Genomic DNA, 27,126 nt, shown 5'->3' with positions numbered 1-27,126 from the left:
ATCGGCCTAGAGGATGTCCTGTTTAGAATGCATCAGGGTTGTCCGTAGAGTAGGCCTATGTGTGTGTATGTGGTCACTCTAATGAGTCAGAAGATACATGTCCTCCGCCGATCATATCAGGAGGGTATTTTAGAAACATGAGTGAGTCACTCCTCCTATTTCAAGCTGTGTGTGTGTGTGTGTGTGTGTGTGTGTGTGCTCGTTCACGCACACATGTGTGTCAAATATGTCATAATTCATGCTGCTCTCTCTCTCTATGTCTCTCTCTCTCTCTCTCTCTCTCTCTCTCTCTCTCTCAGATTCTCAGTTTCCGATTGACATTTCCTCTGTGAAGAGGGACCACGATTTCCTGGACAGGGACTTGGTCGAGCCTCTGTGTCGGTAAGAATAAAACGCACGCACGCACGCACGCACGCACGCACGCACGCACGCACGCACGCATGCACATACACACACACACACACACACACACACACACACACACACACACACACACACACACACACACACACACACACACACACACACACATTCGCCATGCTAAACCCCATGCATCCCATTCTGACATCAAACCTTCCACAGTGTTCAAGACTTCCATTTCCTTTGCTATCCTCCGGGGCCTCCAGTGTGAGCGTGCACACTTCACGCCCTTCCTCCGCTCCGCGTGCGTGATACTGTGAGATAGGAAGGTCGTAGGCTCGTAGCGCATGAAACACGTCCGTTTCAGGCCCCCAGAGCGGCTGGCCACCGTTGAAGCCGCCCCACTCTACTGGCCAAAGCTGGAACTGCGGGCGGGCGGTTTTGCCCGCGCATGTAGCGCGAGCAAAAGAGCAGAGTTTGATTATGGGTTTAACACGGAGCATGCTTCCGCATTCTCAAATCGAGAAAATGCAGAAGTAGAGCGCTCTTCCAGGTCCCACAAAAAACGCCAGTGAGCAACTTCCATTGAAATGAATAGCTGGGGGTCTGAGGTCTCTAGATTATGTATTATTGTATGCATGCTGCCTGTGCCTTTATCAATTCAAAGTAAACCAGAAGGACTTGGGAGTGCCGGCCCGGAGGGACTGCAACTCCAATCCCTTCATCATCAGGCGTCTGACTGAGACAGTTAATGAGGTCCCACTACTATAGCCCCTGGTGTCTCTCTCTCTCTCTCTCTCTCTCTCTCTCTCTCTCTCTCTCTCTCTCTCCCCCCTTTGATCTGCCTCGACCTCAACACCACTACTAATACAGAGGGTTGTTGCTGTCGGGCAGAAAACTCTTATGTCCATATTATCACGTTTTTGGCCATCAAACATGGCCAACTGCCAGCCTGTTTTTGAGCGTTTTTAACCAACATTACAAGATCCACAGAAATTTGATTATACAACAGGTCATTTCGAAGAAGTAATCTGATATTTTGAAACAGCCTTCTAGCCGTGCTTCAAACCAGCATCATGGAACGGCTAATCAAAACAAATAATTCAGCTGCTCTGTTCTCCCAGAGCGCAGCATACTCGGTGGCTATGCTAGCTAGTTTCTGGGGTCATTAAAAAAAAATCCGCGATTTTCTTAGTTTTAAGGGTAACTGTTGTATAATTGCAATATTTCACTCGAGAGGGTGGTTTAACGTCATTAATGCACTTCTGCGTTGCTTTCGGAAATCGCCCTGTAGGCGAGTTCCTGCAGCATCGCTTAATAAATAATCGACGATTAGTCGACACATTTCTTCGACTTATAAGTTGACTACAATATTGATAGTCCATGAAGTATTGTTCTCTCCTCCCCTCCTCTCGTCCTCTTGCCTAAATAAACTCACTTCCCTCACATTCAAGTTTATTTTTATACCACGCACGCACGCACCACCACCCCTCCACCACCCCGTCTCTCTCTCTCTCTCTCTCTATCTGGTGGCACACAGGGCGTGGTAATAAGGGCATTTCTGTCATAGACTTCACATCAGATCCCCTGGAGTGCTGACCACGAGGCCATTAACACGCAATGAGATATGTTACACCATCTTTCTCTCTCTCTCTCTTTTTCTCTCTCTCCTTTCTGAAACATAACACTAGTGTATGGGGGCTCCTTTCTGAAACATAACACTAGTGTATGGGGGCTCCTTTCTGAAACAACACTAGTGTATGGGGGCTCCTTTCTGAAACATAATGCTAGTGTATGGGGGCTTCTTTCTGAAACATAACGCTATAGTGTATGGTAGCCTGGCTAATAAGCCAGACCGAATCAGCCGTTGGCAACAAAAACAAATCCCTGCCGGCGGATTACGGTCTGGAGAGGCTCAATTGTACGCCCATTTCCTACACCAGAGAGCTGGTGTGGCCAAACAGTATGCAATATGGGCGGGCTTTGGTACAGTGACATTCAATGCTTGAGTCCTTTGACTGACAGTAGCTCTGACCAATTGCGTCAAAGAGAAAATGTTTGAACCCACCCCCCAGGAAACAAGATCCATACACAGCATCTCCAGACTCAAATACCACACGACAGTGTGATTTGAGTCTGGCTTATTAGCCAGGCTAAGTGTATGGGGGCTCCTTTCTGAAACATAACGCTAGTGTGTGGGGGTTCCTTTCACGTTGTTTCACAAGTTGCATATTAGGACTTGGCCCTTATTTTTGCTTTAATCCCTGTGTACACACACCCATTGTCATTTTCCCATGTTATATTTGGAACAGAAATGGCCCAATGTGCCATCTGCCAGTGTGTACTTTGTGAACGTAGGAAATGTAAACAGTGAACAAAGAAAGCCATGCCCACGTTGCTATTAGAGGCTCTGAGAAAGAAAGGAACACCTAACACTTACCCATTGATAGAAAGGTCATAAAGTGTGAAACGCCCCTCACAAAAAAAACATGTTTTAGCCACCGTGAAAGATGTCTGGCGTTGAGGTTTTATCTAGAACAGTAACTATGCATGGTTTGTTGTCTGTGTATGGTATTCGGTATGTATTTATGCTGCCCTTAGACGATGCTTGTCTGAGTGAGTATACGGTCTCGGTACCCGTTCCAAATGTGTCACAAGATAAACATCTGCTTCTCTACCACGTTGAATAGATGTCATTATGTACTCATTCTATCCTTATACAATCAAACCTTAACCAGACAATGCGTTGTAAACTTGTGAGCTTGTACATCTGTTCTTTTTGGTGAATGTTTTCCTAGTGTTCCAGGTCCTTGAACACACCTGGAGCATTTATTTCCTGTGATTAATGCATTTGCATTCATTTAAACGGCTGTTTTGTGTCAAGACTCAAGAGTATAGAACATTGTTACACACCGGTATTCCGAAGACCGCTATGCATTACTAACCCTGTCCCTAACCGCGACACCGTACCCCAAACCCTAACCTAACACTAACCTCACAGGGAAGCCACGGGTGAGTCTTACTTAACCTAACCGGCAACGCATGTCGGGAGCCAAGGGTGAGTGTGGAGTGTGGAGTGTGTCGGAATGGCGGTGCGTCGGAATGCCACTCTGTCCCCACGCGAATATTACATGCCGATATAGTGACGTAATATTATTTTCCGAAACTAGGTGAACGTTTTCGCTGCAAATAAAAGCATCAACCTATATGAATGAGGCATCACCAAAGTAATAGTTTTTCTGCCTCCATTAGGATACAGCGGACTAGAGACTAGTGACAGGAAACAGGGAGAGAGAGACATGGGGAGAGACATGCAGGAATGGCCGCCAGTCTCGGGAATCAAACCCTCGGCGTGCTGGCGCGCTGCATTAGAGCCTATTACTGTATGTGAAATGCACCTTAACCACTAGGGATATACGGAGTATACGCCATCGGCGCCCCATAATAGCTTGATGTGTAATTAAGGACCCAGATTCATCCACCCTACACAGGCTCATCCTGGTGGTAGAGTTTCAGAGAGAAGAGAGACGGGGCGGGGGGGCGTTTGAGGCCAGCAGGCCCCCGGGGCGGGGGTCATGAGAGGAATATCATACACTGTGGTTGCTCCTCTCCACAGACTAACAGCTAATTATGTTATTTTCTATTCTTGTACATTTGGCTCTCATGCTGCTCCTGAACAGAGCCTTTGAAAATAAAACAGAGAGTTTACGTCACCCTTTGATCTCAGACGCCACGCAATCACATGCTTCATTTATGGAGCGTGTGCTTCACAAACCCTGAATATAAATGGAGTTCAAAGCTGGAGTAACAGTAGAGGGTTTGGAAATATTGGTCGCCTGCCCACGGCAAACAAAGCGTTACTTTCGCATTTGTCTTGTTCTTGTTGTTATCTCTGAACTCAACCAAACTACGGCTGTCCGAGTTAACGCATTTAATCGCTATTAACTCACCGAGAGAGAACTAATTTGGACTTCCAGTGAGATGAGTTATTTATTGTGATTTGAAGAACTGAGATTAGATGTGAATAGATGAGATCATTGCTGTTGTGGTAGAAACTTCTTAGCTTTTTGTTTGTTAATTCATGCTCTAGTTGCATCATACCACTGTGTCATACAGAAACTGAAAAGTTAAAGTTTTGGACATGAGGTTTCCACCCGACACAGACGATATGAAATTAAATTGCGATTAGAGTTTATGAAATTAAATTGAATTAAATGTGTTACAGACGCCTCAATACCCTAAACAAGTGTGCCTCCATGAAACTTGACGTCAGCCACACCAAGAAGAAAGTAAGTCTGCCATTTTGCACCCCCCCTCCCCCCCGCCACACACACACACACACACACACACGCACACGCACACGCACACGCACACACACACACACACACACACACACACACACACACACACACACACACACACACACACACACACACACACACACACACACACACACACACACACCCATACAGCTACCCTTTTACCACAGATAATACATTAAAATAATAATAGTAATTATAACATACAATTTCTGTAGGGCATGTCTAGATACCAAAACATTGGGGTGGGGGGGGGGGGGGGGCATGAAAGCGTAAAAAGCAAAGTAACGCAAAATTGCTAACATGGAAAGGTAAAGGGGGTTTTAATGAGTAAAGACAAGGTTCTGATACATACAGTAGACATGATTGTTGTAAGGTCCAAAACAATGTGGGCCCGGGCGGCTGGCAGTGCCGTCTGGGCACCTTGGCTGGTAATCCAGTCTGGCAGTGTGCACCTAAAAAATACAATAAAGGTGAAAGCCAGATCAAATATCTTAAAAAAATAAATGTGGGTATAGGCTAACCTGACTCTGCCAGATGGGGGCGGTATTGGGTAACCATGTTCCCCAACACAGCATCCATCTGGAATCTCTCAGGGAGTTGAGCTAACACCGAACCGCTCCGTGGTTCGAACCAATCAACGTGAGCTAAGGGCGGGATATGTGCGAAACCGGATGTGAAGCTATAATTATAGACACGTCAATATTATTGGTTGGGTTTGCACGCCCACACGGTGATAGACAGACGGTCCCATCCAATCATCTACCAAATATCTTGAAAAAAAGGAACAGCCCCGTCATCGAATTTGCTTCCGAGATCCCAGATCCCAATAAGCTGTGAAACAAATTTGTGTAGCAAGCTTCTTGGATCTGGCAGCGTCAGGTTAGGTATAGGCCACAGTGGTGGAAATTTACTCTCATTTTTCAATTAAGTAAAAGTATCAATGCTGCTATGTAGAAATACTCTGTTACAAGTGAACAAGTAGTAAAAAAGTATTGGCGTCAAAATGTACTTAAAGTATCAAAAGTACTCATTATGCAGAATGTTCCATTAAGGTTTTCAGTCTTTTGAAAATAGCATATCTACAAGCTCACAATGTGTCGCATAGCAACGCACTGTGAGCTTGTAGATCTCCTATTTTCAAGTGGTTTCTGGTGGTTTCTGTATGTTTTGCAATAATTATCAAAATCTACAAAGTAACTATAGAAGTAAATAAGTTTCCAAATAAATGTAAAAGTACAATATTTACATCCCAGATTTGGTGGAGTAGAAGTGAAAGTATTGGAAGTTGGAAATACTCAAGTAAAGTACAAAGACCTCAAATTTGTACTTTAATACTACTTAAGTAAATGTACTTAGTTACTTTACACCACTGGTATTCTGGTGCATTTTATGGTCCAAACATCAGGAGACATGTCTACCATCAGGAGTGTTGGCAGGTATGCTTACAGGAACGCTCGCATTTATTGATGTTGTCTAAGGGAACATGATGTGCTGCGCAGGCCCGGCTTCCATGAATGGACGCATTCATTCTTCTAATTCCACGCTGTGTCTTTTTTTCTCTCCTTCGTTTTGCGAACTTGTACAGTAAAGTGACTGTGTGGGATTCTCTGTTTACTGTTGTACTGTCAGAGCTACATATGTGGTTTAAATGAAGGCTCCTTCTGTCTGCACTGTGCTGTAAAACATGTGCTCAAAGCAGCCCTTTGACGCCCCCTAGTGGATGGTTGATGTGATGATGAGGATCTTACTATAGCTATAGCGTCTCCATCCTTCACTCTATCACTCTCCCTCTAATCCTCCCCCTCTCTCTATCTCTCTCTCTATCTATGTGTGTGTGTGTGTGTGTCTCTCTCTCTCTCTCTCTCTCTCTCTCTCTCTCTCTCTCTCTCTCTCGCTCTCTCTCTCTCTCTCTCTCTCTCTCTCTCTCTCTCTCCACCTCTCGTCTCCATAGCCTGATGACTCGGATGAAGACGACCCTCTGGCCATCAGCAAGAGGTGGACGTTCGAGTGGAGCAGCCGCCGCTGGTCCCGCCTCCAGGACATCCACTTCCTGTTGGACGTCAGCGGTGCCGAGGTCGACGGCGGCGGAGGGGGAGGAGGAGGAGGAGGAGGAGGGAGCAGCCCCCCGCGGCGGGGGGGAGGAGGAGGAGGAGGAGGGAGAGCGGAGGAGGGGGCGGGGGGGAGCAGAGAGAGCGTCCTGACCGACCTCAGCGAGCAGGAGGCCACCGAGATCTCCTCCCTGCACAGCGAGGACTCCATCCTGCCCGACTCTGTGTCCATGGCATCGCTGTCTGCCTCCTACCACCACCACCACAACACTCTGCCTACCAGGTCAGTAGACTGTCTGTCTGTTAGTTTTGCAAACACACAATACAGTTTCACTGAAGTTTCATTTGTTTTTTTATTTCAGTTTCCTTTAATTGTAAATAATGAGTTCCCACTTGGCCTTAACCCTCGCAGGGACCTTCCGCACTACAACTCCCTGCCCTCCAAGAGCCGCCACGGCGGGTCCGTGGGCCGCAGCCGGGCCAAGGACTTCCTGCGTCGCATGGAGATGATGCGTACCTGGGGGCCGACCTCCACCCGCCGCAAGGTGTCCGGCCGCCGGCCGCCGCTCGTCATCGGCGAGCCCGTGCTGCAGGGGGCGGAGCCGCAGGCCCTGCAGGTATAGGCCCGTCACCATTATTTACATAATCGCAATTGTTCGCAATTGTTCTTTTTGCATAATCGTCATGATCGTTTCCATTTTGAAAAATGTTCACATGTTTTCAAACATTTTCAAAAATAGTGGAAATAGCAGATCAGCTATTTCCTATTAAAGTATAAAGTTAATATGTGAGTAATCATATCTGCCTTGTGTAACTTCAAATTATGTGACGGTGTTCAACGCCAAAAACACAATTCAATCGTTAACGGCTATTATTTGTGTGATCATTAATCGCCAAGTGAAATTCCCTCAACCCGCAGGTCCTCCAGTGCACGCCCATCAGCCAATTGGAAGGCGGCAGCCCGACACAGTCCCGCGGCGGCGTCGGACTCGGCGAGGGGGAGGACTGGGGAGTCGCCGGCGAAGCCCCGCCTTCGCCCGACATCTGCGACGTGGACCGCCTGGTGCTGAGCTGCAGCACGCCGACGGGCGGCGAGAAGGAGAACGCGCGGAAGAAGCCACGGCGCGCGGCTAGCAAGAGAGGAAGCATCTACCTGGAGGACATGGAGCTTCCCTCTCAGGGGAAACGGACAGAAGGCACCGGCGCCTGCGCCAGCCCGTTTTACAGGAACCAGTTCCGCTCGTACGAGAACCTCCTGGTCCACGTCCCCAAGGACCACAAGCCGGGCACCTTCCCCAAGGCCCTGTCCATAGAGAGCCTCGCCCCCAACGACCCCCAGGGGCGCCGGCGTCACCCGCCTCTCCTCCTGGGCCCCGGCGAGGCCTGGTCGTCGGGGGGCGGGGCGAAGGCGGGGACGAAGGGGGCGGTGGGCCTTCTCTCCAAGAAGCCGCCCTGCCCCGGGGCGCCGCGCGGCAGCAGGGTGAGCGTCTACGACAACGTGCCGGGGTCGCACCTGTACGCCAGCACGGGCGACCTCATGGACCTGGAGAAGGAGGACCAGATGTTCCCACATCTGGACGACGTGCTGCAACACGTCAGCGGCCTGCAGCAGCTGGTGGACCACTGGTCTCGCAGCGTGCTGCCCGAGGGGGACGGCGACGGGGAGGGGACGGAGGGGGAGAGGGAGGGGACGGCCACGCCCAGCGAGGGAGAGCGAGACGGGGTCTCCCTGAACGACAGCGACTCCACGGGGACCGCCAGCAGGGAGAGGAGAGACTCTGGGGTCGGGGCTTCTCTCACCAGACCGCGGTAAGATCTGGATCTGACCACATAGAACTAGGTATGCCATGTTGACTTTGTCCAGGTGCTTGAAAAGCTCCCGGACTACATTTGCTACTTCTCTACTAGCGACCGTAAGGACGACATTAGTGGACACTTTTTCATGATTGGCTGCCTCTAGGCTGCCTATAAGCCAATGGGAGACCCATAGTCTGGCAGAAAAACCCATCTGCCCTTTTGTGTCTTTTTGTCTTTTTTAATGATAGATATATAGTAGTTTGAGAGGAAACGGGGGAAGACACACAGCAAAGGTTGTCGGGCTCAGGACCCAAATATATTTTCAGATGCATGTTCTGACGCAAACTGAATATCCCCCCCTGCACATTCTGACCACTTCTCCTTTCTCGTCATCCAATCAGGTTACGGTGGCCGAGTTTCAGGATGTCCGACCCGCTCAGCCAACCAGGGTCCTCGCTGCAAATCAGCAGCCAATCAGCAGGCCAGCTCAGCTTGCTGCGCAAGTTCTCCCTGCTCCGCCTCACAGCCATCATGGAGAAATACTCCATGTCTAATAAACATGGATGGACCTGGTGAGTACACGTGCACAAACACACTCACACGTGCATGCATATTTTACGAGCACAAACAAGTGCACATACTGACAGCCTTTCATAGAGTCATTTTGAAGACAATGGCTTTGCAATATTCTTTGTTCCTTGCAGCTTTTGAGCGGTACTTTTCACACTGTTCTCTAATAGCTAATTCACAATTTAGGCATTTAGCAGACAGAGCGTCTGCTAAATGCCTAAATGTGTGGGGTTCGTTCACACTGAGCACTATAACTATATCGTTCACCATTGTTGTTCTGAACAAACACAATTATTGTGTTTTTCTAATAGTTGGTGTGAACTCTGCCATCCACCTTTTAGAACTATATTTTTACAGTAAACATGAGGTTAAATACATCAAGCAGTGACTAAGTATATAATGAATGGTCTATTAACAGTGTTCTGGTACTCACACATGCACTGTTTGTCAACCACGAGCCAGGATTAGAGGCTGATTCAGTTCAGGGTACATGTGTTTTGGTCTGGATTTCTCCTTTAAGCCTTAATTCTGCCTGTGTTGATTTGACAGTATACAAATGGACCCGTTTGAATCCAAAGTATTCATTTTCTCACCGTCTGACTTTAGTTAACACACAGGATTGCGTGCGTGTGTGCGTGCATGTGTGTGCGTGTGGCTACTATTATTTGTTCATAATTTCACACATTCCATTGTACTGTTAGTTTACAGAATACACAGGAAGTGACATCATCAGACGGTCAGAGATGGAAAGTCCCTGCCTGGAATAATATGTGTGATTTCTTCACAGTCCAGACCTCTCACTCTCTCACTTAAACACATTCTTTCCACTGTACACACACGCGCGCAGGCATGCAGGCACGCACGCAGGCAGGCACACAGGCACGCAGACAGGCAGGCAGGCAGGCAGGCAGGCAGGCAGGCAGGCACGCACGCACGCACGCACTCTCTCTCTCTCTCTCTCTCTATCTCTCCCCCCCCCCACCCTAACAGTTGACCCTCTACATCCCTCTACAAAAGATGTTGTATGTGTTCAAAATTATTCCAAAGATCTTTCAGTAAATCTGCAACCTCACAACGAGCTGTGTCCTGACGTGTTGTGAGCTTGTAGATCGGCCGTCTTTGAATAGCTGAAGCATAAAGTCAGTCCCCCAGAGCGGCTGGGAAACAGTGCAGCTGACTAACCCTACTGGGCAAAGCTGGAATTGCAGGCGGGCGATGTACTGTACATGCACGATCAAAAGAGCACACAGCTGGTGATGAACACAGAGCGCTCGTTCATGGATGGATCGAGGCGCGTTCAGGCGAGTTAACACTTGCTCACCAAACTATGGAGCCCAAATCAAGAAAATGCCGAAATAGAGCGTACTCCGGGTGCTTCAAATGACCAGTGAGCAACTTCCATTGAAATGAATAGCAGTCCGCCCTCTAGTTTATATAACGCTATGCATTAAATTGGGTTAAAGTGAGTCGAACACATTTCGCTGCGGTCTCATTTTCCCGCAGACCATAATAACCGATGCTCTCTGCATGGTGTGTGCAGGTCTGTGCCAAAGTTCATGAAGAGAATGAAGGTTCCAGACTACAGGGACAGGAGTGTGTTTGGCGTCCCCCTCATCGTGCACGTGCAGCGCTGTGGTCACCCTCTGCCTCGCTGTCTGCAGCAGGCTCTGGAACACCTCCGGACACACTGCCTGGACCAGGTCTGTCACGCACACGCACACACACACACACACACACACCTAGGCTGTACCCTCACTCTAGAGTCTAGTGATAGTCATTTAAATAAAGTTCAATTTATTTACAGCCATATTTTAGTCTTCTGAAATGTTTTAGTTTTAGTCCAGTTTAATTTAATCGCCAAAAATGAATGTTGACAGGCCTTGATGGAATAATAATGGGGGTCACGGCCTGAAAAGTTTGAGAACCATTCTAAAGCACCATACTTACCCTACCCCCCACTTGTTTCATCTTCTGTGTGCACGTGTGTGTGTGTGTGTGTGTGTGTGTGTGTGTGTGTGTGTGTGTGTGTGTGTGTGTGTGTGTGTGTGTGTGCGGTATATCTCAGGTGGGCTTGTTTCGTAAGTCGGGGGTGAAGTCTCGCATCCAGGCGCTCAGGCAGCAGTGTGAGCTGTCCCCGGACCGCGTGCTTCTAGAGGACCAGTCTGCGTACGACGTGGCTGACATGGTCAAGCAGTTCTTCAGAGACCTGCCCGAACCGCTGCTCACCAGCAAGCTGGGCGAGACCTTCCTGCACATATACCAGTGTAAGTTACTGTACAGTGCTACAGTATGTGCTCTTCTTCTTATAGTGGTTGTTTACTTTAGATCCCCATGGCAGTGACTATTCTTCCTGGGGTCAAATTAGTCAGAGTCAGAGTATCAGCCAGGGTGTGGGAGTCTATCCCCGTTTCAATGCGCTAGACCTCTGGGAGATGGAATGCTGAGGTGGAGCGCAACACCTACCATCAGCTCCCAGGACTTACCATAAAGTAATAAAAGGATAGAGACCGAACTGGAGCGTTAGCCCCGCCCCCCCGCTATTCATTTCAATAGAAGTTGCTCAGTGGCGTTTTGAAGCACCCGGAAGACTGACGGAAGTACAATTATAACTCAATGGCTCGAGCGAGCGGAAGTTTAGCCTAGCCTAGCCCCGGAACTGAAATTTGAGGTCCGGGCTTACACACTTGGCGTCATGAACGTCTGTCCACCTCCATGAAAGTGCTGCAATTCCACATTTTGCCAGTAGGTAGTGGCAGCTTCAACATTCAACATACACTGAGTTGGCAGTGCCCGGGATCGAACACATGACCGTGTGGTCGAAATGCGAGTGCTCTACTGACTGAGCTACCCGGACACAAAGTAACCCTAACCTTGGGGTCAAAGTACAATTAAGATCTTTTACAGTGCATTAAAAGTAAAGAATTTAGCAATACGAAAATAGCAAAACATTTTTTTAGCAAAAAAGGAAATAAAGAACCAATAGACCATAATATACACATTTATGTACCAAACACAAAAACGATTATCCTAAATGGCGAAAAAGTAATGCATTAAAATATGCCATAATCAATATAACATGATAACCAGAAATACACACAAATTAATTTAAACAAATAATATAGACATAATTCACTATATATGAGTCTTCAACGATTTTCAGGCCATGGACCGCCATGGACCAACAATTTACAATTTAGGCATTTAGCAGACGCTCTTAATCCAGAGCGATTTACACCTCCCATAGCTGAGAATGATAGAGATGAAGCAGGGACCCCACTATATTGTATAAAATCATGTTTTATCGTTTGTTGACTGAACCCTCACTACTTTGTAAACTTGACCTTTGGCTCGGTACTTGGTCTGCTCTTTTGTCCCTATATGCCAAACCTCTTGGCCAAAAGTAGCCGATCTACAAGCTCAGTCACAAGTCACAATACAGATGCGTTGTTACTCACAGCGCATCTGTACAGTATTGTGAGCTTGTAGATCGTCTACTTTCGGCTAATGTACGTTCCCCCCAAAATAGGCATTCAAGTCTGCCACCATCACACAATGGTGGCAGATTCTCTGAGGACCCCCTAGGGGTCCCGGATGCCCTACCCTGAGTATATAATGTATAGGGATCTGCATATAGAGGGGGCCCAGTATAGACCCCTGGGGTACTCCGGTCAACACAGTATAATAGGGATCTTTAAGTGGTTCAGATGTTTAGAGAGTTTAGATGTTTCCTCTCTGGTCTTTTTCCAGTGGTATAAAGTAACTAAGTACATTTACTCAAGTACTGTACTTTAGTACAATTTGAGGTATTTGTACTTTGCTTGAGTACTGTTACTTTTACTTCTACTCCACTACATCTCGAATCCAACTATTGTACTTTTACTCCACTATACACTTATTTGAAAAATAGTTACTTTGAAGATTTAATTTGAAAATAGCAGATCTGCTATTTTCATATTTGCTTTTGGTACTTTTGAGTACATTTTTATGCCAATACTTTTGTACTTTTACTCAAGTACATTTCGAATTCCGGACTTTTTAGAACCTGAGTATTCCTACATTGCAGTATTGATACTTTTACTTATACGTAAAGAATGCGGGTAGTCATTTTTCCATGTGGTCTTTTTATAGACGTCCCCAAGGACCAGAGGCTGCAGGCCGTGAGAGCGGCCATCCTGCTGATGTCGGACGAGAACCGCGAGGTGCTGCAGACGCTGCTGTGCTTCCTGCGTGATGTCACTTCCTGCGTGGAGGAGAACCAGATGACCCCCATGAACCTGGCGGTGTGTCTGGGACCCTCGCTGTTCCACCTCAACATCCTGAAGAGTGACGCGCTGTCGCCAAGGTGACCACACATACACATTGACCATGGCTGTCGCCAAGGTGACCACACATACACATGGTCCATGGCTGTCGCCAAGGTGACCACACATACACATTGACCATGGCTGTCGCCAAGGTGACCACACATACACATTGACCATGGCTAATGTTTTTACGCATCATTATAATGTTCTTATTTTGAAACCCAATTATCTTTGGTCTGTCATCATCCATACACATACAGCAGTGGTTTTCAACCAGTGGTCCGGGGACTACCAGTGGTCCTTGAGGGGTTTCCAGGTGGTCCCCAACTAAATGATGGAGAATTGGTAACCAAATGGACCCTTATAGAGCTTTAACTCTTGAGAGTGTAAAACAAATTGTTTTGGAAAAGAAGCCCCACTAGGGGCCTGTTTCACGAAACTTGGATTAGAGATTAAGCCGGGATTTAACACATATCCTGGCTTAATATATCCTGGATCAGCGATTAACCGGTTTCATGAAAGCTGGTTAATCTTGCCAGATTAATTTAACCAGTTAACCTGGATATGTTGAGGCTTGATTCAGTTTCATGAAAGTGATGCTACATTAGTTACCATGGAAACTAATGCTCATTCAGTCTATCCACTATTGAGAGTATGTTCTCTCTTTAATTACAGCAGCAGTATTTATTTTAGAAGCTTAAGTCCTTGTATCAGTAAGTCTTGAATAGATTAGTAAAGATACTGAGATATACAGAAGGGGGCAGTAATGCAACTATTAAGGATGCAAACTGCCATAATACCCCATGAAGAAGAAGGATCAGTAAATCTGTGTTCCACAGATTGGGTCTAGAGACAAAAAGCCAGGTTTGCTGATCCCGGCTCGCCAAATCCGCCAATTCTGAGCCTCGCTTGGCTTTACTGGAACAGAATAAACCAGGCTGTAAAGACCAGGATTGAAAAAGCCTGGTTTTGGCCTAAATCCTGGATTAGTTAATCCAAGTTTCGTGAAACAGGCCCCAGCAGGAGGACATAGGACAAATACAAAAAATATAAATAAAAATAATAAAAAATAAATGAAAAAGTAAATGAAAAAACACGGCACCCTCATATACTGTATTAGAAGGACAATACCAGTCACCAGAACAAAAGACGGGTATTGAATCTATCCTGGTTAAAATAGAGTTACAAATTACAATGGGTTTGTATAGGAAGTTGGCGGGGCAGCTATAAAGAATATCAAATATCTAAATACTGAATTGAGCAACTTAAAAACTGTCTGGGGTGTTCACATAAGCTAGAGTAGATGATGAAATGACCAAAAGCTTTTTTGAAAGTGAAATATCCCTTTAACTTTTGTATACTCTCAGAGTTACAGACCTGTTATGGTAATTCAGGGCTAGCTCCTTATTTGTTTCTGGTAATTATTAGCCAGTCGCATGTCCGTGGCAAAAATTGGCTTTTGACAAAAATGGCCACCGCGAGCCAGCATGACGATGACGACCCCTGTGCCTGACCCCTGACCCCTGTGCCTGCCTGCAGGTCCATCCAGAGGAAGTACACCACGGGACGGCCCGACCAGAAGGACCTGAATGAGAACCTGGCTGCCACGCAGGGCCTGTCACACATGATCCAGGAGTGTCACCGACTCTTCCAGGTGCGTCTCAAACTCGTTAGCTCAAGACCTAAAGCACTGAAAACATGATGATGTCTCTCTCCGGGACTCAAACTAGTGAAAACAGCCGATGTACAAGGTCACAGAGCATTGCAATGTCAACTTCTACATCTTCTATTTTCACAACTTTTTTTTAAATGGGTGTGTGTGTGTGTGTGTGTGTGTGTGTGTGTGTGTGTGTGTGTGTGTGTGTGTGTGTGTGTGTGTGTGTGTGTGTGCGTGTGCGTGTGTGTGTGCATGCGCCTCTCCCTCTCCACCCGCCTCCAGATCCCAGAGGAGATGGTGACTCAGTCTCGTAACTCCTACATGGAGGCGGAGCTTCTGGCGCCCCCGCTGGACGAGCTGTGTAAGGGCGGGGAGGAGGACGGCGGGGCGACGGAGGTGGAGGTAGAGGAGGAGGAAGAGGAGGAGGAGGAGGCGGGGGAAGAGGAGGACGAGGAGGAAGGCTCGTACCACGCCCACATGGAGGGACTGATCCAGAGCCTGCTGAAGGAAGCCAAGGATAAGAGCAAAGGCTGGCTGTCCCGCTCCGCCCACGACCATACGGAGCTGGCCTCTAAGAAGGTGTGTGTGTGTGTGTGTGTGTGTGTGTGTGTGTGTGTGTGTGTGTGTGTGTGTGTGTGTGTGTGTGTGTGTGTGTGTGTGTGCGTGTGCGTGTGTGTGTGTGTGTTACTACAGTATACTTGTGAGGACCTTAATGTCTCTCGCAAGTAGTACTATAGACTCTATAGAGAAATAGACATTGTGAAGACCATTTTCCTGTGTGTGCGTGTGTTGCGTCAGGTGGGGGACGGGAACCCGCTGCGGCGGTGGCGCGTGTGCGTGGAGGTGCCGGCGTCTCCCAGCGACGTGCTGCACCGGCTCCTGAAAGAGCGCCCCCTGTGGCAGACCGACGTGCTGCAGGAGAAGGTCCTGGAGGTGCTGGACAGACAGACGGACGTGTACCAGTACTCATGCCGAGGCATGGCGCCACAGCCCACCACAGACTACGTGGTACTGAGGTCAGTGTGTGTGTGTGTGTGTGTGTGTGTGTGTGTGTGTGTGTGTGTGTGTGTGTGTGTGTACTAGTACTTCCGGTACATACATACTATGTGGTATACTGAGGTCAGTGGGTATGTGTACTCTATGTCAGTGGTTTTCAACCCTTTTCATTTAAAGGTTCATTATTTATTCGGCATTAGAGCCACGGACCACCATTTGATAACATTTAGCCTCTCAGACCCAAAATTAAAGAATAATTTGTTGTCATTGAATAAGCTAGAGTTTGTCTACAATTCCATGCTGTATTGATGTGCTACCATAGGAGAGATAATGTCACGCCTCGCTCCTCTGCCTTTGTATTTGAGCATGGTCCAAACCACTGGACTAATATGTGGCTCGACCTTAATGGTGATGTGGTTGTTTTATGTTCAGTATTTTGCCATGTCTTGTTCTGTTTGGTTTTTTGTTACCAGGTTGGTTTTGTGTATCTTGTTTTGTAGTATTGTTCTGTGCCTTCCTGCCTCCTCTTGTTTGTGTTTCCTGTTCTGTCTTTCCTACCTGATTATTGTATCCTAGTCACCTGTGTCCTCTTTGTCCTGTGTTTGATTGTATTTTGAGTTCACCTGTGTCTAGTTAGTCTTTGTCTATTTATATACCCCAGTTTGTTCAGTCCCTTGTCAGTTCGTCATTCCATGTCAGGGTGTTTACTGTGTCCTTGTTTTGCCTGCCCCATTTTATGGGAAGTTTAAGTTTATAATTTAATAAACATCCTGAACTTTGAATCTTGCCTTTTGGTCGTACTGCTTTTGGGTCCTCTGATCGCACCCTGACAGATAACAGGCAAACGTTGATCAAAATAACAATTCTTATAATTTATCTAATTGTGTAGTACTGTTTAACAATACTCTTGAGAGCGTAAAACTAAACCCACTTTCGTTTTACACTCTCAAAAGTTAAAGCTCTATAAGGGTCCATTTGGTTACCAGCTCTCCATCATTTAGTTGGGGACCACCTGGAACCTCCTCAAGGACCACTGGTAGTCCCCGGACCACTGGTTGAAAACTACTGCTGTATGTGTATGATGATGACAGACCCGACACGAGATGTTGATTTGTCCTGTCTTTTAGGGGCAGTTCTTACTGTAACACATTCAATGCAAGGTATTAGTTAATTAATTGCAATTAAGGTAATTGATAGCCTAGTGAACAATCCCATCACATTAATTCACTTCATCATGTGTCCTCTGCAAGCGGTCTCGGCCCAAAGCGCTGGGTGGGGGCGTTTTGGCGAAAAACGAATATGGAAGACCCAATCAGTTAATCATGTGGCCCTAAGCGCAGATGCTGATGGGCTCTTCCAGTGAATTCATGTGACCGCCGGGATGGTTTATACCAGGCTCAACACTGTCCGTTCTAAACAAAAAGCAGGAAAAGAAAAAACACCCACGCTAAAACCAAACCTCTATTCCTCTGCTCAGGTCGTGGCGTACGGACCTGGGGAAGGGCTCGTGTGCCCTGGTGTGCGTGTCTGTGGAACACGAGGACAGCCCTCGCATGGGCGCCGTCAGAGGAGTGGTCCTGGAGTCACAGTACCTCCTGGAACTCTGTGCTTCTGGGAAGACCAGGCTGACACACGTCTGCCGGGTGGACCTCAGGTTGATATGCACTTCCTCGTTAGCGGATTCCAATGCCATGTTTGACCTCATCAATGCATTGAAAGGGACAAAATCACGTTTAAAACCCATTTAGGCCTGACCTCGAAATAAATTAAAAAGTCTTCTAAATCCTCCAGTTTTCTGAAATAAATATTTTCCCGATTTTTCCAAAATAGCAGACCTACAAGCTCGTAGAGCTTGTAGACCTGCTACAAAAGGGGTTCCAGCCCAAAATGGGTTAATCAGAGCATTGAATGCTGCAGTAAACGTGATTTTGTCCCCGTTCAACGCATTGATGGTGGAAAGTTTGATGATGATGATGTGATAATAAGTATTAAACTATAAACTATTGAGGAGGGAGGGCACTGTACAATAGAAAATAAGAGTTTTAATAAAGTTATTAAATATATAAGTTTGTCATATCGACCCTGTGCAGGAAGGAGGTCACGGAGATTAAAAACACATGAAGAAATATTATTTTGTATTCATAAATGTTCCAATGTTCAACGACAATTAAAATGCAATTAAATCGTCAAGCGCAATTATTTGAGCAACAATGAATCGCCAAGTCCATAATAGTGACAGCTGTCCCCCTGGTCTCATTTGTGTTGTTTGTTGTTGTTTTCCACAGGGGCAGGTCTCCAGAGTGGTACAACAAGGCCTTCGGTCACTTGTGCGTTAACGAAGCCCAGATGATCCGCTCATCCTTTCAACCTCCAGACCTGACCAGCCCAGAGACCAAGAACTGACCCCCACCCCGACCGACTCCCACGAAACACTGTGTTTTATGTCAGGGGGGACCAAGGATCTACCGTCAGCGGGAAGAGAACCATGTGTTCTTAATAGACCAGGACGTGGGCTTAGAACTCGGACCAGTGGATTATTGTACCATATCCCTCCCTACGTGGGCTGAGCTGTTGTATATTGTCTCTGTCCGATTCCAATTCCAATTCACAATCAAACGTAGCAGATCTACAAGCGGTTTCTGCCCGAGAGCAATGATACTACGCTGACCTGATTTCCCAGTTCACCCACACACAAGATGGTGAAGAGCTGGTCATCTGAGACGTTGTAATATAGCAACTGTGTGGGCTGCCTGGGGGGAAGATGATGACACTGTGTGATTTGACGTGCCAATAATCTAGAATTAGAATTAGGAACACGGACATCTCAAACTGTACAGCATGCTTAAGTTATTAAGCATCCATCGTTGCCAGTGCCACTGGTCCATCTGAGAGATTAGGACACATTAAATACCACAAGGCGTTTCACATTAAACTGCATTAACTGTCCATATTAAAACCCTCACAGAGAGACGGTTCAGCAGATGGATGGAGCTTTTCTGAAATTGCCACTTGAACGTTTTGCCAATTACGATGAGGCTGAGATCTATTGTGTGGATCAGGGGCTATTTATCTATTTCATTTTTCCATTTCCTGCAAAGTGCTTGCCAGCGATATTATTCTGGGCAGCTTCCCAGATCTTATGTTGCGCTGTGCGCGTCAGAAAAAGGCCATGATTAGATATGGCTTTTTTTTGGTAAATTCATTTACACATCCCATAACAGTAAATCATAGACCTCATTGTCTATTACTGTAATTGCATTTGAGAGGATATTTGAGAAGTCAGAAGGCAAGCGAGAGGATCACAGACCTCCTTTTGACCCGACAATGTTGATTTCAACCTACTTGGTGCTCTCAAGTTTGAGATAGAAACACAGAAGTGAAAAGCACCACCATGGGAGGGTGAATTCAGACCATAGACTTAACTCGTACAGGAAGGCTCAGTGAGCTCTTATTGTGGAGTGAAAGATGGGCATGACCCACTAGAATTGTATTTCCTGTCATTTAGAGGAATCTAATGTGACTCCATGTCTTTAAGCTGTTATTTAAAATACAACCTTATCTGGTTCAAATATAACTCACTATAACTGGACCTAAGAACTATTGAGAACTGATTGTGACTGGTGTCAGCAGAATTGTATATTGTTATATTATATACTATTCTATTCACAATCTTGTATATTTCTCATGCAGGTTTTCAAAATATACAAAAGTTGTATTTTGGACCCTGGAAAAACATTTTCACAAATATATTTTATTACTCAAAATATATTTTTCTTCCACATTATGTGTCCAAAATATATTTTTGTATATTTTGAAATGTACTCTTTTTTTCCCCTTTTCTTTTTTTGCTTTACATAGAGCCCCATAGCCCACTGATCTGGGGTCCACGAGCCTACAGCAATCACAAATTATGACATCAATCTTATCGCATCTATATTGATCTATATCAGCCTTTTCCTATTTGTTAAAACTCTTATAGCGTGTCTGTATAGACTATAGTGCACTTATGTTGTCATTGAGCCCCAGTTGGATTAAGGTACGTCATCGCAATCTCAGGAAAAAAGGGTCTCTTCTGCGCTATACTGTAACCGACGGTGGTGGTGGCACCATAGCTGGTGGCACGCACGTCCACGTCAATACCGCGCTTACAGTAAAACCACAACCTGTTCACTCTTCAGTTCCACCAGCCCACAGTACAGTACAGTAGGTGTACACTGTACTGTATAATGTGCCTGGGTCTTGGTCTTTATGCCACCGGAAAAAATAGTCTGTTTAAACCACTTAAACCTCCATATACTTGGCCTCCTACTAGGACCATATGAAATAAATGTCTTTGCCAAAAAATAGCTGAGTGCAGCGAAAAGATTTGGCTTCAGCGGGTGCTGCTTTTCACTGTTGTACCGGTTCTTCAGCAGACATTTTTTTATTACGTTGCAGGTCTTTCTTTCACTCTTTCATTTGACTAAAATCTTATGATATTTAGTCGATAAAAACTAGACTAAAACTAAAACATTTCAGATGACTAAAATATGACTAAAACTAAATTCAATTTTATTCAAAAGACTATATGACTAAAACCAAATCATACTTTGCTGTCAAAATCAACACTGGTTACAACATTGACTAGAGAAAAGAGGGAAAGCGCTGCGTGGTCCGTATAGTTATCTGTAAGTGAAAACAGGTGCTCTTTGGAGGGGGTTCAATAGTAGTTAAGATATTTAAAGTTAATTTCCTTGTAGTTGTAGTAGTGCGCCGACATCCAAGCACCTTGGAATTTCTTCAGGTTCACCTGAATACTCCATTACAAGTACAAGTCTGGAATACAAAATGTACTTGAGTGAAAGTATAAAAGTATTGGCATATAAAAATTTACTTAAAATACCAAAAGTAAGTACTCATTATGCACGAGTGTCCCATTTCAAGTTTTCAAATGTATAAATGTGACGCATTGTGAGCTTGTAGATCAGCTATTTTCAAATGGCCGAAATGTATATAGGGTTGAAGTCGTTAATTAAAGTTGTCAAGTTATTGTAATGGAGTAAAAGTACAACATTTGCCTCTGAAATGTAGCGGAGTAGAAGTAAAAGTAAAGTAAGTAAGTCAAGTAAAGTACAACAAAAATGTATTTAAGTACAGTACTTGAGTAAATATACTTTCCACCACCGGTTGTTTCCCACTTGGATGTCAGCCCACTACTACAAGGGAAGGAACGTAAACATAGTGTACTAACCAACACTGGTTACCAACTTACCACTGGTTTAAAATAAACCAAGAGAAGGAACGTAAACATAGTGTACTAACCAACACTGGTTACCAACTTAAGAGAAGGAACGTAAACATAGTGTACTAACCAACACTGGTTACCAACTTAAGAGAAGGAACGTAAACATAGTGTACTAACCAACACTGGTTACCAACTTACCACTGGTTTCAAACAAACCAAGAAATGAGCAGGATGGGTACAGGTCACAGGTCAAAGGTCAAAGTCCATGCGGAACTAAGTGTGGCACAGGTGCACGTTAGCCCGACCCGAAAACTAACCCGACGACAGAGGTCTGAAGTCATGCTTTGTAGACCCCAATGTTTTGATTGAACGTCACTGTTGATTTTAAACTACTCTTGTTATTGTTGTGAGTGTTGATTTATCTTTATTATCTATTGAATTATTATTTTAAAAGTTATTATTATTATTATCATCATCATTCTATTATTGTGTTATATGGTATCGTTGTTATTGTCGTTTGTTTTTATTTTATTTTCTTCTCTTTTGGCTATCATGTTATACAATGTCTAAGACATGTAACCATTTCACTGCTTCTGGGAAGCATGCTTGAAAGTGTGTGTGTGTGTGTGTGTGTGTGTGTGTGTGTGTGTGTGTGTGTGTGTGTGTGCGCGTGCGTGTGTGCGTGCGTGTGTGCGTAAGCATAATGTGTATGGATATGTGCCTGCATTTGTGCTGTTTGGATATACACCGTAAAATCCCCAATGATAACTTAAAGCGGCACTATGTAACGTTTTTAAATGAATAAAACCTAACTTTGTCCGATCTGTATATGGTAGAGTACGTTAACGTAATACAATATAACTTATGTAATCGGGGTGGTTGTATTTGGTCTCCCTGCTCTTTGGAGCATTTAGATCCTACATGTCTAGGTCAGGTGACACATGACCTTTGACACAATCCTGTTTCTTGTTTTTACACACACATTTTGACGACGGTCATCAAGATTCAATTAATGCCCTGAGCAAGCAGGCAGGCTCTATTAGCTCACTGGTGAACATGTCATCACTTTCACAGCCTGAGACCCAGGTTCAAATCTGGGGTAGAACGAAGAGGAAAGTTACATAGTGCATCTTTAAGCCAGAGTGTACGTGGGTATAAAGTAACAGTGAGGACTTTACGGTGCACACACCAGCCTGAGTTGTAAATAAAGTAAACATGACGCTCTCTGAACCAACAGATGGAAACATTATAATTATTATTATCATAGCTCAATGATCAGGACCTTCCTGTCATAATGTTGTTGTGCCCGAATGTGAACTTTACACACTCTAAAGAAAGACAATAAATAGCAAACCTAAAGCTTTGTGCTGCCGTGGTTACCGGCCACGGAGGTGACTTTATTTGTTCTAGTGCCCCCCCTCTCTCCAGTGCCACCTCCTCCCTGTGTGTGTGTGTGTGTGTGTGTGTGTGTGTGTGTGTGTGTGTGTGTGTGTGTGTGTGTGTGTGTGTGTGTGTGTGTGTGTGTGTGTGTGTGTGTGTGTGTGTGTGTGTGTGTGTGTGTGTGTGTGAGTGTGTGTGAGTGAGTGAGTGAGTGAGTGAGTGCATGTGTCTGACCTGAGCCCAGGTGTATATAAGGTGTAATGGCGGCTCCAAACCAGTAGAGGTCACCGTTTGTCTGATGACAGATGGGTCCATCCTTTATATAAATGAGAATAAAAAAAATACATTTGTGACAACTCAGTATGAGTACTATAGCTGTCTCCTGTTTACTGTTTATGTTATACTTCCATGCATTTTTCTCTGATTTGAATAGTATTAGTGTATACAGCAGTGACCATAACTATGTGGGTGTAAAATGTTGTGATTGTCTGAAATATTCTTTTAATATAAAATATTAGTTAATTGTCTGGCCATAAATATGTAGGGTTTAAAAGATATTCTATGGTGCAAGGCACTTTACATAGATGGCGGCGGAAACCATGCAAGGCACCTGCAGCACATCAGGAGCAATTAGGGGTTCAGTATCTTGCTCAAGGACACTTCGACACTAACTCTAGGAGCCCGGGTTTTAACTGGCAACCTTGCGGTTACCATCTGGGCCCCTGAGCCACCGCTGCCCCGTAATATAAGACATTAGTTAAAAGTCTGGCCTTGTTTATGTGAAAATGAGAACCATGGCCTCAACGTCAATAGGCTATAGTCTCAAAAGGTCAATAGGCTATAGTCTCAAAAGGTCAATAGGCTATAGTCTCAAAAGAATAGAAGGCTAAATGAAGTGTACAATTTTATATCTCTGCTGTCGGGAAGAAACCACATAGCTCCAAAATATAATAGGCAGAAATTAAAAATATAAAATTGTCAGGAAATTAAGAAAACCGTATATTTTGAAAACAAAGAAATACTGCCTCTTAAAGGTTGGTGTGACTATTGTCAATGACTTGCATGATAGGGGGACAGGTGGTGGAGTTGGTTGCTTTAGCAGATAGTTTAAGGGTCCGTAAGAGCTTTTCTCCTAAGCACTTTTTATTTATTTTTTTGATTCAAGTTTATTTATTAACATTTTCAAATCACATATGGGTCAAATAGTAAATAACATACATACAAAAAATTGTATTCTCCCCTTCCCACCCCCCAGAGTTTCCGCTTAGAAAGAGCCACAACCCTGGTAGGCAATCGGCCTACCATTAACAAATAGATAACATTTAAAATAAATAAAAAGTACATATGCAAAATTACAAATACAGATTCACGGTGAAGCATGTTTTTACTACTTTTCATTGGTTCAATATTTTTTTTAACCAACACACTTGAACACATACGTAAAGGGTGTTCAATAGCACTGATTTATGCAAAAAACATAGTTTATGGTTTCCTCGATCCCGACAGCAACGAATGTTGCAGCTTCCGTCCACTAAGTGGCGCTCCTGCACCTTAAGGGGTGCTGCTGTGCTGAACGCAACACAGTGTGAGACTCAAGCATGGAGTGAATGAAATAAAAGGGTTTATCTTAGCTTGTGTCCTTGGCTTTGTGGCTAATGTTTGTGCCAAACCACCAGAACAGATCAATATTCAATCACATTTACCTACTTAGTCTGTGTTTAGACAAGGAGTCAGGTACACCAGGAGGAGAGGACGCTGACGAGACTTGAAAAGAACAAGACCTCCATATGTCAAGTTTGTCAACCAAACTTTGTAAAGCAGTGGTGACAACACAACACCCAAACAAACAGGTGAGATCATGCATGCTGTCCTGTCCCAACAACAGCAAGCCCATTTAAACTGTCAGCTACTATCGAATTAGCTGGAAAAGTGCAACATTTTGACATTGATCATAGATCTAGCCTATAGCCCCCCCTTTGGCTATCCTTGTTCTTTTTCGGTGACGTAGCCTGTCTACATACGTCACCGAAAAGGTAAACAAGGGTCCCGAAAAGGGTTAATCACATAATTGCATAATTATGGCAAATAAATAAATAAATAGGCCTAGGTATAGTCTACTATTTTATTACAAAACAAATAGGCTGCCCCAAATGTATAAACATGAACATAATAACTAACAGTAAGACACTGAGGGCGAGAAGAAGCTTTGGCTGGGGGGGGGGGGGGGGGGGCAGATCAACATTTGGAATTAATTCTGTACTGGCTTGTCTTGAGTGTACAGGGTTTGATCAACATGGAATGTCAGAACAGGTCAGCTCCATATATGGAGATCTAAGGGTGGTAACAGGGTTTGATGAGGTCTGGCCATATTATGGATAGTGTCTTGAGTGTACAGGGTTTTGTGTGCGTGCGTGCGTGCGTGCAGCCGCTGTCTTGGCTTGCCCTGCATGTAGGCCTACTTGTTTTTCCTTAGTAATATCAAGCAAAATGAAATGATGCGTAGTGTTTGCTGCAGTCGTATAATTTTGTCATTAAATTCCAGGTAATGGAGTGAACCAGATGCGACCAAATGTGATCTGCAAGGAAAAGTGCTTGTCTCTCCCCGGCTCAGCCCCAAAACAGCTCAGAACCTATTCATACTACAGTTTTAGGTGATGAGGTGACCACCAAAACTTTCGGTGGTCACCTCATCACCGAAAGCTGGAGTATGAATAGGTCCTTAAATTAATGTATGGAAACCTTGGTGCCCCCAGCCAGACATCTGCTTCCAGCCCAGCCGTAAACCTATTGTTAACACATACGTGCATGCCTGAATCAGAACTGCAGGAGTGTGCAGTTATTATTCAAAAGAATATTTAAAAATGAATAGTGCCAATTCACTTGAGGTCTTGCAAGCAACCCATTTCACATGACTGTTGCAGAATATAAACCCTTTATTTTATTGTTAATAAAAGTAGTGCTATTATTAGTGCAATAGTGCTTAAATCATAATCCACGCTTTGAATTGAAAAGTGCCAGGCTGAGAAGAAATGTTGCATTTCAATATTTCTGCTGTTTATGTTTGTTGCTTTTGTACATGAATGGCCTACTACGTCATACTTCAGTGTCACACAAAAGTAGCAAAAATAGCAGAGCTACAAACTTTTATGCATTTTCAACCTATATCTTCATATAATTGGTCTTCACTGTTGGTCATGATAAAATTATTTTTATTAACGTGAGAACAATGGCTTCCATTAATGCTAAGTGCTAAGTTTCCAGGAATAAAAAGCCTGCGGTTTCTGTTGGCTTTGATTCCCCATTGATGATGTCACTGCATGGTAGGCAGGTTTCCAAACTGTCCACAGCCCTCTTCTGAGATTCAGACGGGGTAGACAAAAATGGTACCATCTATTATTTTGAGCATTAGTGAGGATTTATATTAGTGAGGAATTATATGAAGATAGGTTGTAGCTATCTGTGTCTTATACATATTGAACCAATGAAATGTACTAACAAGAGTTTTTGACTAAACAATACATTTGTTGGATCCATTTGGAGAACGTTTTTTTTCCTGAAAAGTAATGGTTATGGAAATACGAGGTACAGCGACGACAATGCACCATTCATAAAACATCTAAGGCTAAAAGTAACTCCTACTGTAAGTGGCAAAGTGAGATGGTGATTAGAAAATCAGTATAATCAGTCCCCAGCATGGCTGTTAATGTATTATGTTGTTGCTAAATCATGTGATTTTCAACCTTTTTCATATCGAGGTCCATTATTTATTCTGCATTTGAGCCACGGACCACCATTTGTTGAGATTTAGCCTCTCAGACCCCAAAACATAACATTTTGCCATCGTTGGATATGAATGTATCTATCTCTTCCATCCATGCTGCATGGATGGAAGAGATAGATACAATATGTCAAGTCATGTTTTATTTATACAGCACATTTAAAAACATTTCCATTTAAAAATGACATAATAGACAAACAGTTGATCAAAATATGAATTCTTCTACATTCTCTAATTTTGTAGACGTAAATTAAGTAATGCAGATGTTTAACAATAATTTAACTCTTTAGAGCATTAAACCAAATTAGTCCATATCTTTTCATTTTACGCTCTCAAGAGTTAACAGCTTTTCATATGGTGTGGGAGTGTCCGAGTGTCCTCACATTTTGGAATTTGGTTGCTACTAACCTTTCGACTATTCTACAAGTTAACATCACACCCTCCCCATCTCTATTCTTATTAAATGATGTATCCCAGTTGCCATTAAATAACACCCGTATTCGTGTCTTCTTTGCTGGCGTAACGGCCGCAAAGAAGATGGTTGCTTCACACTGGAAACCGCCTCATACATTGTCATTTCGCCAATGGGCTTTGACCTTTCTAGATATAGAAGTAGAGATGTCTACAGCAAGATTGCATGGTGCAAAAGAGGAAAACATTGAGATTTGGTCTGGTATTGCAGATTTGGTT

At 44.6% G+C, this 27,126-nt stretch overlaps 1 protein-coding gene across 4 annotated transcripts in view; it reads left to right on the top strand.

The window, feature by feature from the left end:
* Positions 1-22,106, top strand: part of LOC310870687 (stAR-related lipid transfer protein 13-like) — a 121,810-nt gene extending 99,704 nt beyond the window's left edge. For all 4 annotated transcript variants that reach the window (XM_083781957.1, XM_083781958.1, XM_083781956.1 and 1 more), the window contains 14 exons: positions 300-381; positions 4,586-4,649; positions 6,634-7,013; positions 7,143-7,347; positions 7,650-8,539; positions 8,929-9,099; positions 10,638-10,797; positions 11,163-11,361; positions 13,226-13,439; positions 14,941-15,055; positions 15,341-15,637; positions 15,857-16,074; positions 17,532-17,708; positions 18,340-22,106. In XM_083781957.1, coding sequence (XP_083638083.1) covers positions 300-381; positions 4,586-4,649; positions 6,634-7,013; positions 7,143-7,347; positions 7,650-8,539; positions 8,929-9,099; positions 10,638-10,797; positions 11,163-11,361; positions 13,226-13,439; positions 14,941-15,055; positions 15,341-15,637; positions 15,857-16,074; positions 17,532-17,708; positions 18,340-18,457 — 3,290 coding nt within the window. In that variant the 3' untranslated portion in view covers positions 18,458-22,106. The remainder of the gene's footprint in view (positions 1-299; positions 382-4,585; positions 4,650-6,633; positions 7,014-7,142; positions 7,348-7,649; positions 8,540-8,928; positions 9,100-10,637; positions 10,798-11,162; positions 11,362-13,225; positions 13,440-14,940; positions 15,056-15,340; positions 15,638-15,856; positions 16,075-17,531; positions 17,709-18,339) is intronic.
* The last annotated feature ends 5,020 nt before the right edge of the window (positions 22,107-27,126 follow it).

This window comes from Protomyctophum parallelum (assembly GCF_964188405.1).
Source record: "Protomyctophum parallelum genome assembly, chromosome: 1".
In the NCBI taxonomy this organism is placed as follows: domain Eukaryota; kingdom Metazoa; phylum Chordata; class Actinopteri; order Myctophiformes; family Myctophidae; genus Protomyctophum; species Protomyctophum parallelum.
Note: the sequence above shows the minus strand (reverse complement) of the source record. Positions and strands in the feature narration are given on the sequence as shown.